The 11,940-nt window shown below is 50.6% G+C and overlaps 1 protein-coding gene across 1 annotated transcript in view; it reads right to left on the reverse strand.

Moving 5' to 3' along the window:
- Window positions 1-7,018, reverse strand: part of LOC146190158 (uncharacterized) — a 9,949-nt gene extending 2,931 nt beyond the window's left edge. The window contains exons 1-3 of the mRNA XM_084605425.1: window positions 6,993-7,018; window positions 6,311-6,697; window positions 4,419-5,121 (exon numbers count right to left, since the gene is read on the reverse strand). Of these exons, the coding sequence (XP_084461551.1) occupies window positions 4,419-5,121; window positions 6,311-6,697; window positions 6,993-7,018 (1,116 nt within the window). The remainder of the gene's footprint in view (window positions 1-4,418; window positions 5,122-6,310; window positions 6,698-6,992) is intronic.
- Between the last annotated feature and the right edge of the window lie 4,922 nt (window positions 7,019-11,940).

Below are 11,940 nucleotides of genomic sequence, written 5' to 3' on the forward strand. Positions count from 1 at the left end.
TGGGCAATGTCCTTGCTGGCGTTCCTTAATTCTCCCCGCACCTGGATGCTCCAACTCATTCAGCGCTCCCAAGTACTGCGGGCGGGACAGGGCGTGGTGGGGCGCCTGATTTATTTATTTATAGGAAGGGAAAGGCACGGTAACTGTCTCACTTGATTTCTGTGGACACCGCAACCGCGCCGTAAGGGAAGGGAGGAATGCCTTCGTGACTTGTTTGATTGCTGGCCTAGCAGGCGCCATTTGCTGGCCAGATTTGACTAGATGGGGTGAGAGAGGCAAGCGCAGCGCTTCGCACGTGCAGCGCACAGAGCCGGCGACGCTGGCTGCTTCTACTGCGCACACCTGCTGCTTCTCCTTCTTCACACACTTGACAAACTTTATTTGTACCGGTACATATCTCCACAAGCATACAACATTGCCTGGCGCAATGCCACCCGGCCTTCCAGTCCCCTTCGAGCCCTTCATCTCCACCGTTGGCTGTCTGGCTCGCCTCCTGGGATTTCTCCCTTCAAGATGCCCTCTGCATCCTCCTGTTGTCTATACACGGCTGTGGTGTCCTTGAACAGACAGTCATAGAGGAGTCGCGCGCTGGAACCAGTGCTCCGACAGCGTTTCTTTGACGTTCGCAGACAGCCTTGGAGTTAAACTGTGCTAATCGAGCTTCCGCACAATAAACTTAGCATAACCAAGCATAACAAAGCTTTCGCCTGTATAATCGGACTTAGCTGAGCTAAGCCGCAGTCATTTTTCTTCATCTCTTCTCCCCTCCCCAACGCGCTGTCGGTGACGCTAGTTTAAAAATTTTGCGCTGTATAGAGGACTGATGGAATACCTATTACTCGTTTGTGTTTTCTAGTTTTAGTAAACAGCTTTCCATGGGCCCTTTAAGTGTCCCCACGGTTTTTTCACGTCATTTCACTCAAACTAGTGACACGGTGCGTCACTGCGTGGATGCCATTCGGATATGTGAAAAGCGATTCAGTGTCAACCTTGGAAAGCAAAATAGCGCACTTAAAAACACAGACACAGGAAGGAAACGACACTGTGTTGTCGTTTTGAAGTGCGCTGTTTTGCTTTCCAAGTTGATTTACCAACTAGCCCGTTCCTTCACCCTTTTCAGTGTCAACCCCCAGACCTCCAAATTCAGAATGAGGACAGGGAGTGTATTTTCAGTTTTTGTTTTCTGTTCCGCGTCGCACTGAATCTGATTTTCCGTGGGAGGTTATTTGAATGAATTCGAATAATGGAAACAATGCAAATAGTACTTCTAGAGTATCATACGACCAAGAAAATGAAGATGTAACATTTCCGCCTCTTTTTCCTTTTGTCCTATCTAAGGCGCCGCCACAAGCTGCATTAGTTCATGTGGAAATTGAAGAAATGGATGCTTTCCGCTGAACTTATGCAAAAAAGCGACGCAGTTTCAGTAAACTTAGGAACTTTAACGCGGAAAGCTGGGCAAGTTGGTGTTTAGATTCAACAGACAGTTCTAGCGCATATCATTCGTCCCTGTGATATGCGTTATGACTATGTTTGTTGAATAAACAATTTAGGAACGCCAGCTCTCATTGCAGTGAAAAAGTAGATCGTTTAAAACTATGACGCGATAGCGGCTCGTGGCTATCTGTGGCGCTTCCACACTGAGAAATCGACGTAGACGCTCAGCGTGCGCTGCAAAAGTCACATTTAAACTCAGTAAAACTTACAGCACTGAGGCTCCACTGTCTCGGCACTGGCCGAGACAGATCTCGACGGAGATGTTGTTGTTGTTGTTGTGGCTGTAGGAAGAAGGAAAAGAAAATGCACGGGCCTGCTACTGGCTCTGTAGCTGAGCCACCTCCGCTGCCTCGTGCAGATAGAAGAGAATATAGAGAAGAAAGAAAAGGAAGAGGGAAAGAAAGACGCGCGCCGCAACAACAGCCGTCGTCCGCCACCAGCGGTGGCGTGTGCAATGACGGCCTGAACAGATAAAAATTCGGTGCCAGGCGAGCCCCCGCCGCAAGCGGCGGTGACCCACCTGTACCAGCCCCATCAGGGCAGAGACGCCGGCGCGTCTTGCCATGTCAAGCAAAGAAACGCGCCAACATGCACTCTTATAATTACTACTTCCGCAATTAGAACTCTAATTAGACACATACACATCATGTTTAGACGATTGGTCGAGCCGCTGTTTAAAGAAAGTCGTAGTAGGCAGACTGAGAACAGGTTCGGCTGCATTGGGAACTCCATCAACTCTACATTTCGTCCTTTCGGCCTCATCGTGATCGTTGTGGACATGCATGGAGCACTCTTGTAGATCAGGAAAATGGGCGCACTGATCTGCCCTACGCAGTCGAGAAGGGCATGCTGCTCGCTGTAGACGATTTTGCACGAAAGGCGTGTTTTTTGGTCCATTAATAAGTGAGAGACTGTGGCAAAACAATTATATTTTTGTCACATTTGCTCAAGTGGCCTCTGAAGGACGCCCTAATGTGATGACAGCAAAGAAACCACAAAAAAGGCTCGCCGTGACGATGTTATAAAGCGGTGTAAAATTTGGGACGTAGTCACGAGCAAAAGTGAACCACGCTAGTTGACAGAATTTCACGCCAGTGCTTTCAGACAGCGCAGCGGCTGTTCATTTGATGTGCATAGGGTGAGCCCTTTTAACCCTGTCTCGTTAAAATTTGCTGACCTCATCTGTCCAGCTATTTCCAGTCCCCTGCGTTCATTCCTTGGAATTCAGAACGTTATGTACCGTCGTTCTTTTTTATTCGAAGGCTTGCCATGTGGCATACGCTGGGGTTGACTCAACTTAAAGTTGTGTAGACTAGTTGTTCTTATCCATGGATGGGTCGGGGAGCCCTTGTGAACCAGTAGAAATGGCGAGGTCAGGACTCCCTGAGACAGGCGGAGGAGGAGGGGGGGGGGGGGGGGGGTTGATCTTGTGCGGGCTGCTGTCGCAGTTTCGGGAGTAGGTCGCGGAATAGGAATTGAGTCAAAGCTAAACTGGCCTCTAAAACGCGCACTTTACAAGCTAGCACGCCATGACCTGCAGAGGACTTGGAGAAGAGACAAAGTATGCATGCCGCTAGAAAAAATTTGACTCCGTTCAACACTGCGCCGCTGGCTCGTCAGATACCAGAGCCGCTTTGCATTGCAGCTCCATCCAGCAGTGCTCCCAGAGCTCGAGGTTCACTGATGCCGGCAACACGCTCTCTCTATCCATCCCACTCGTGCTCCGTTTCTGCCCTACTCTCGCGTTTTTTTTTTTGCTTTGAGGAACTTGCGTCAGCTTTGGACCCCTGTGCCTTTAACCTGTACTGTGTCTAGCCAGGCCAGAACTATCGTGCAACCCCCCCCCCCTTTTTTTTTGTGGGCATGGGTTTCACTTTCCTATGGGATCCGCGAACCCACATTTGAGAAACAGTGATGTAGACTATTGTAGTGATGTCGGCGCTCTGGCATTGGGTGATTTTTCTCCCCTTCCCTCTCCCCCGTATAGGGGCCTCGGCGCGCGCTCTCGCAGTCCCTGTACAGCAGTCGGAAACAGAGCCCTGGGAATGTAGGAATGCATCGCCTACTGCTTTCGCACTCTTCGGATGCTTTCCAGAAAGGTGGGTCTTCCGGGAAGCCTGTCCAGACTAACACTGCGTGCGGCGGGCAGTGCCCCTTCGGAGAGAAGCGAGAGCCACGGCCGTACAAAATAAAAACCGTACACGGCTCGTAAAACAAAGCGAGGACTCGCTTGGCGTTGAGGGACTCCGCTCAGGCGAGGAGGGAAGTGGAATTTGAACGCAGCTGTTATTCTGAGAAGTCGCATGATTTGAAGGTCCCGCCGTCGCCTGAGTGTGCAGTGCGTGGAAGGAACGGTATTTTCAGGTGTCTTACATGATTGTTACGATGCGTCCTTTTTGTATTAATGACAAGCATATATACGTCTTATAATACGTCGATCTGCTCCGTCTTCTGCGTGCCTTCTCTGAAACCGCTCTCTGAAACCACTCACAACCACGATTGGACACCAACATCATCGCAGAGAACGCTACTGAGGTCTTTCTGCCCTTTAGCCATCAATCCAATTTTTTGTAGTCATCTTGTTCGTGAGGTCCGCATCCATAAGCACGTTCATAGAGGTGGTGAAGGCCAACCGCAGTGGCTGGCCTGGAATACTTGCGGTACATCCTCAGTACTGCACCTTCTTGAGAGCTCCATCGGCACATCGCCGATGAGTAAAAGCCGTCCCATGCAGTCCCATTCGTTGTAAAGGATATCTTCTCTATCCTCGCTAGATTAGAGGGTGGGGGCTAAAAGCACGGGGAAATCAGGGCACACATACTTTCCTAAGATCGTCGTAAATTCCTGTTACATGCTCTGCTATGTTCACTTCTTATTTTAATTTGGTTTACCCAGAATCGAAAAGGCCGAGAACTGCTCACCGAAGCGTCGAGGCCTCTGACCAGCTGCCTGGCGACGGCCGCACCAATGCCGGCGTAGTTGACCGACGCGGGTGCGTCGACGTAAAACATTGGAGCACTCGCCGCCGCCAGGTGCACGTAGACCGAGTTCCACCAGTAGTCGTACTGCACGAGAAACGAATACTCACCGTGCCGGCTGAGCAGCGAGTCGTTCAGGGGCCAGCCGGGAAAGCTGTGCTTGTGAATCTGCGAAGCCTCGATCCAGCCATTTAGCGCCGAGTCGAAGCTCCGCGGGAAGGCGGCCAGGTAGTCCTTGAGGGTGGTCCGGGACAGCTCGGACTTCGCGGAACTGAAAAGTGACTGCCACGGTTCGAACTCCATCTGCCGCACGATGGCCGCAGCCTCTTGGCGCGCTATCCGCTCCAGCCAGGACGAAGCGGACGGCGACAGGAGAAGGCGCTGGGTGGTGTTGCGCACGTCCTCGATAATTGCCTGAACCGCATTGACGGCCAGCCTTCCCTGGCTGCCTGCGGCAACGGTACGCTCTAGGAACAGCGCTCGTTGGAAGCGGCTTTCGGTAAAGATGTAGCAGTTTCTCGGCCTGAACTCGTTCACAGCGTCCTCGTTGCCGAAGGTGGTCAGCGCTGCCTGGTGGGAGTTGGCGAATGAGTAGTCCTGGACGAACTGCCACGCGACCAGGTCCAGAATGGCGCTGTTGGAGAACCTTGTTGGATGAAGAAGCACGCTTGGATTAACACGCGGGATCACATTACGATAATCGTCACTTTAACTATATTCACTGGACGGCAGAAGTCTCTGCAAACGCCTCAACCACATGCAGATTTCCTTGTCTCCGACCAGTGTACTATCATTTTTTCCGTCGAGTGTGCAGCGCGCAAATTGCAATCATATTCTTTCACGGCCGGAGTAGTCAGCCTAGCCGGAATGTCATGAAATCGTTCCTTCTTCTTCAAAGTGGTTTGTAAACGGATGTCGCAATGGTACTTGCCACGCTGTCTCCATTTTCAGCAAACTAGATAAAATTTTTCTCGCTCCATACTGGCCTAGTTTTGCTTTGAAAAGGTTCGCTAAAAATGAACCCGGATCTAGGTTGGCGTTAGCGGATTCTGGTCGCACTGACCATTATTAAGCGTTGAAGTGCAGGCTAGTCGGAAATACATTTGGAATAACAGCGCGAAGGACGAGGACGAAGATCAGAAGGAAGAAGCGCTGTGTTTGTGTCCTTCTGATCTTCGTCCTCGTCCTTCGCGCTGTTATTCCAAATGACCCTTATTGTCAGTGCCATAAACAAGTGCTCTAAAATGCAAATGTATGTGGTCGGTTTATTTGCTCCTAACTCATGGGTATCGGCGGGACGATAAACTCCGCATACCGTATATATCACGCCATTTAGCCCAAGCGCATTTAGAAGCCCTTTCCACCTCCTTCCTCCCTCAAAGAAAGAAAGTAGTGTCGCAGCGGGCAGGAAAACGTGATATCACCTGGAAAGAGCATGAACTTGATGAGAAGTCTTCATACCCGACAGAGTGATAAATTTAACACGGGCGTGAAGAGTAGTTTGCCAAAGAAGTTTCCTCGAGACAAATCTAAGTCGAAAACTTCAATTTATGGCAAGTAGCAGTGACAGTATAAAATTAGTATGACAGTATGACAGTTATGACAGTAGCAGTGAGTCTAAATAATATTGTATAGCCTTAAGAACTCGCTATCGAAAACAGACTTTCCTGTCCATTACATCGACTAGACGGAGCACATTCTGACAGATAAATTTATTTACACCGTAAAAATGACGCTGTAAATATAGCGATAAAAGCATTCATTAATGATTTTGCGCGCTTCTTTGCGACGCTTTTTAACTAGTATTACACGCGGAAAGCCAAGCACATCATCACCTCTGGAAGAGCCTGTTTATTGCCTCAGTGGCCACCTTGTCGACGACGAGCAGCTTGTCGCTCGGCAGCAAGTGGTGTGGACTGAGGTGTTCGTTGAGGTAGGCAAGCCAGCGTTCGCTGCTCACATTGGGCGTCAGGCGCTCCAGATCGGCCAGCCTCAGCTGCATGACGACGCTATTGGCGATGCCAGTGGCCTCTGCAACTGCGCGATTCCAAGCTTCCTCGTTGTCAAGCAGGTCTTGTATTTGAGAGACCGGCGTTTCCCCGGCCTCGTACAGTCGGTACATGGTCTGCGCGAACTTGAGCCGCTGGCCGTGGGACTTTGAGTAGTTGACCCATCGTGCGTGGCCGAGGCTCCCACGGCTGTAGTCCAAGGAGAGGCTGTACCTGCAATCCCGTCGCAAGCGGACTTTACGCGAAGTCCAGGGGAATTCCTCGGTTGGGCAGAAAAAAAAAAGCGTCATCAGATTGATACGAACGCTCTCGTATCGGGCCTAAAATCGGATCGAGCCATTCCGGCCCCGGGGCCTGTGTTGAACCCTAGCCTTTGCCGAAAAGTACACTTAATTTTCTTTCACACCTTCGAATACGATTATCTGCGAGAAAATTCTCTTTTAACTGAGTCCTACAGCAGCGGGTCAGGTCAGGCTGTGCGTATGAGGAAACTAAAACCCAAACTCACCTAACTCGACGACTGCCAGCTTGCATGGACGCGATGCCAGCGGGTCGCGGCGCGTCCTCAAAGGCGTAACAGTGATATAAAAACCGGGATACTGTTTCTCCCCCCAGCAGAAAGTACTTCCACGGAAATGAAAAGCAATTGATATAGAAGAACCGAAAACGGAGTGAGTTGGTGCATATTGCATAACTAAAAAAAAAAAAAAAAACACCGCCGCGACGATGGACTCGAGAGAAAAGAGACAAGCGCTAACAACTGAAGGTGTTTTGAAAAACACAGGTATTCGAATGTTATTTTCTCGCGATCGCGTTCATCAACGGAGATGTGCCTGTAGCTAGAGCGAAGGTCAATGGAGGAAAATAGCTGGCTCCATGTAAGCAATCAAGTGCATCGTGTATGCGCGGAAGAGGGTAGACGTCTTTTCTGGTCAGTTTGTTGAGGTCGCGATAGTCGACGCAGAATCTGCAGCTTTGATCTTTCTTAATTACTGAAAAGGAAGACAGAGTGGTTGGCCGGAATGATTAAAATCTGGCTTGCTACTCTGCACTGGGGAAGGGGAAGAGGAGAAGAAAGAATATCATGATGGGTGACAATGTGGGAGAAGGCATATTAAATATATATACAGGCTCGGCAGCCTGCTTTACAAGCGCGAATCAGGACCGGTGGCGCACAAAAAACGCCAAAGAGCGCGCACTGGCCCTTCCCGTTGTGCCAAGCGCCCAGCAGCAGTTCCTCCGACAGAGGCCTCTTCTCCAAACGCTTCAAGGAAGCGGCTAGCACATTTCTTTCACACGCATACACTGGGTACACCAATAATATATGGTCCACAGTCTCGGGGACGCCACAAGTAGAACATTCCGAGGAGTCCACTTCTCCAATTAAATGTAAGTACCTGCGCGTGAAAGTCACATTTAAACGAAGTTTATGTACCAAGCATGCATGATGACGCAGAATATCACGCGGAAACCCAGGGACTATTTGAAGGCTCAATAATGTCGTCGACCAGCATCTTGTCCACTTCACGTTGAATGACCTGGTGCTCGGAAAGGGAGACACAGTAGGGTTGTTTGTGAATAGGAGTAGCGTCGCCTGTGTCGATGCGGTGGGTTACAGCAGAGGTCTTGACTAGAAGTCGGGTTTCAAAGTAAAAAAAAAATGTCGCTAAAGGAACCAACAGCTTGTAGAGCTGTTACTAGAGCGTTTCGACAGATTCGGGTTACAGGTTGGCCGCAATTATGCCAGCAACAGGATGAGGATGACAAGGGACGACTTAGGAGCGGCAGGTGCAACAGTGGATGCGGAGGGAGGACCGGGAGTTAGAGCTGAAACCTCACAGTCGGTCACGGTGACATGTCAGCTGGAGAAATTCCTTTGGGGAGAACTTGGGGCGTACTGAAGTTGAGGACTGCGAGATTGGTCTGATTTTGAGAAACGTGTACGATAATGTGAGGGAGGGTGACGTGACGTTGCAGGACAATGTCTGTAATCGGGCACGCCAGATGGTCTCCATCAGACATGAGTGCGAAAGGGCACAAGGGAATGTAGTCAGCTTCAGAAGGGAGGCGGGAAGATTTTGCTGAGCGAAGGCGAGGTGAGATGGCGAGGTCTTGAGGGCAGATGGGAGGGTACAAGCCAAGCAGGCCAGTTGAGTAGCCCATAAGAGCTGAGTGAGCGGTCAAGTTAAGGCCAAGGATATTAGGTCATGACGGCATTCTTGGAGGACGGTGGATAACACTGGTTGATGTGTAACGACCAGCAATGGTTACTCGAGCGGTACACATGCCAAGCACGGAAGAAAGGCTGTCATTATCGACACGAACGGTGAACGGAACTGCTCGCGTGTCAGGACTTTCTTGAGGCGACGAATAAATGAGGAGCTCGGACAGTTGAGCGCCGTTGTCAATAAGGGCAGAGACAGGAAAACCATCCACAAGGACTTCGATGAGTTTAGGCTGTGGAGCAGGGGTCAACAGGGGTTTTTCAGTCCGGGTCGCGAATGCAGCGTCCCCTCCGGGAGCTGCATCGGCTAGTTTTCCGAGAAGCGTCCGGCATAGGACGCTGAAGAATTGCGACAATGAAGAGGAGAGCGGTAACGTATGGCTTGCGGGAAAGGCGATCGGCTGTAAACACGAAAAGGTGTAGCAGAATCAGCACGGGGCGGATCGGGGTGAGGTGAGGAACGGCGCGATGCAGAGACTCCACTGCGGTTGATGTAGACTCGGAGCGACGGCGAGTACCAGTGGTTGTGGCAGTGACGGGAGATATGGCCAACACGGGAACAAGTGAAGCAGACTGGGCAATCGTCAGGGGTGCGCTAGTCATAAGGATTGCGGTAGCGGTATCGAGGCACGAAGCTGATGTTGGAGGAGGCAGCCGCGATCACAGGAGGAGGGTTGGAGTTCACGGTGTCCGGGACGCGGCCAGTCGGGATTCCCATATTAACAACCTTCTGGTGAACAACAGCCTGGATGAAGGATGTGGTAGGCAGGGTGTTGTACGTCAGCTACGATAGGGGAACAGCGGGAGTCGTAGCCTCGAGTTCGCTACGAGCGATACGGCTCAAGTTATTGTTATTGGAAGGCTGTCGGAGAGTAGCCAGGTCATCACAGGACGAGCTAGCAGCTATGTTCGGCAGGCGGTTTTGTTTCGCCTTCTCGAAGCACCGGTACACCTGTAAAACAGAGCCCACAGTAGAGCAGTATTTACATAAGAGGAGATTGAAAGCGTCGTCGGCAATACCCTTTAGTATGTTGCCCACTTTGTTGGCCTCGGTCATGGCCGGGTTGACTTTCAGGCACAGGGACAGGACGTATTGTATGTAAGAGATATAGGATTCTGACGAAGTTTGGGCGCAAGACACCAGGTCTTCCTTGGCGGCGGGCTGGCGGCCAATAGGTTCGTCGAAGAGTTCGTGGAGCTTTTGCTTGCAGACGTCCCAAAATGTCAGCTCGTCTTCGTGAGTCTCGAACCAGTGTGCGCCGTGCAGGCCAAATAGACATTTGCGAGCATGAGCGTCGCATCCCAGCGGTTGTGCTTGCTTACTTGCTTGTAAAGGGCCAGGTCGTCCACGTCAAGGTCGTCGGTCCCACGGAAGGTGCCCGGGTTTCGGGGTTTGAGGCATGACAACAGCTGGGGCCAGCGGCCGTAGGGAAGCGTCTGTAGACACGGTGACGGTACTGACGTGGCGGCATTGCGGAGATCCAGCTTGTGGTATGGGATCGATTAATTCACCTTCACTAAAGACGCTACGAGTGTAAATCACACAGCAGGGGATAACACCTTGGCAGGCCTGATAGGCACCGCTTGACTATCCACTCAACGTTGTCTTTCTCGGTACGCCAGAGAACAATATATTGGTACTCAAGTAAGCTGAAAAGTGCAATGTGACATTGTTAAGCAACGTTGCGGCTTCATGTTTCTCCTACTGCTACCCGACCTGCTTTCATGCTTAAGCAACAGCGTTAGAGGACGATGACGAGAGTAAGATGGGGCAACACGACGGCGCTGTTGCTTAAACGTTAATGGTCACCAACCAGCCCAAACCTCCGTTTTTCCGACCTGCTTGTGGCCGCGCTGCTGCCGATACTCCTTAGATGATACTTCGTTAAAACTTCAAGTTGGGCTGGTTGGTAATTTCTAGTTGGAATCATTTTGTAGCGGCAAAAACACGGGCACAAAGAACACGAAACACAAGGGACACCTGTTGGTGTCCCTTGTGTTTCGTGTTCTTTGTGTCCATGTTTTTACCGCTACGAAATGATTCCTTCGATGAAAATATATGCTTGGCCTTGCTAGCCGCGTGGGCTGGGTCGCGTGATAGAGTACTTGAGAGTGAGTATATTTCCTGCGGTTGTTGGGTACGTTGTATATCCAATCCACCGATCCGACTTGTTTTAGAGCGCAGCTCTTTGGCGCCCATTCCTGCATATTGTGTCGTCGTCGGCGTCACCATCGGCGTAGAGCCTTGTAACCAACTTCCATTTCAGCCCTCCTCTTTCTCCGTGGCGGCGACCGCGTGTGTCCTCCGATTGCTGCGCGCGCTCCTGCCACCACCGTGCGCTGCTTGTACCCCCCCCCCCCCCCCCCAATCTTGCGTGAACTTCATTGTTCTCTTTATTTATCTGACCCCAAAGCTTCCTTCATGACAGTCAAAAACCGCTAGTGGAGTGTTTCTTGAAGGAATATGTGTGAAAAATAAAAAAAAATGAGAAGGACGTTCAACACTGTTGAACCGAATGTAGAGCGAAAGCACTAGATGCGGCTGACCGAGCGCTCTTATTCTTCCTATAGTGCCTAGAATACACTGTAATTCTTCCTCTTCTTCTTCGTCGTCATCTTCTTCGTTTCCTTCTTCGCCGTTTTCTCATCCTCGAGGAGCAGGGGGGGCCACGGACCACGCGACGAGCGGTTAGACCTGGCGTAGTATTGCTTTCGCAATAAAAAGTATGTAATTGTACGTCTTGCTCGAAATCTGCATCATCTATCGAAAAGGTGAAAAAGTTGATGAGCTGTTTTCAAATTTCGCGTTAGGAAGTAACGTAATCGACGGCAAATTTTTTCGTCTTTGAACTTTTGCGCCGTGCTCCCACAGCTTTCAGCTACGTGTTTGTCAGTATAGCTCGGCATGCTCGTTGTCGCGTTTTATCTATCTTATTTTTAACTCTAATAGAAGGTTGTTGGTCCAACCCGAGCAACTCCGGGCTGTTTTTCCACTGGAGTAGACGTAGGCGGCTTTGATTGTGTATTATTTCCAATCCAGTCTGATATGCGGAGATGTCTAGGCGTGTCGCACACAACCAACCGTAGATATGCCAACTGTCGTCGAACACGCTGTCGAATATTTCATGTGACCAGTGAACCTGATACTACCAGGCTATGTCACATGGTCTCACGATGTCGTACACCCTGTCGACCAATCAGCACACGGACATGCCACATACCACCTATTACG

Source organism: Amblyomma maculatum, chromosome 5, assembly GCF_055883805.1.
Source record: "Amblyomma maculatum isolate TAMU_Amacu chromosome 5, ASM5588380v1, whole genome shotgun sequence".
Taxonomy (NCBI): Eukaryota; Metazoa; Arthropoda; class Arachnida; order Ixodida; family Ixodidae; genus Amblyomma; species Amblyomma maculatum.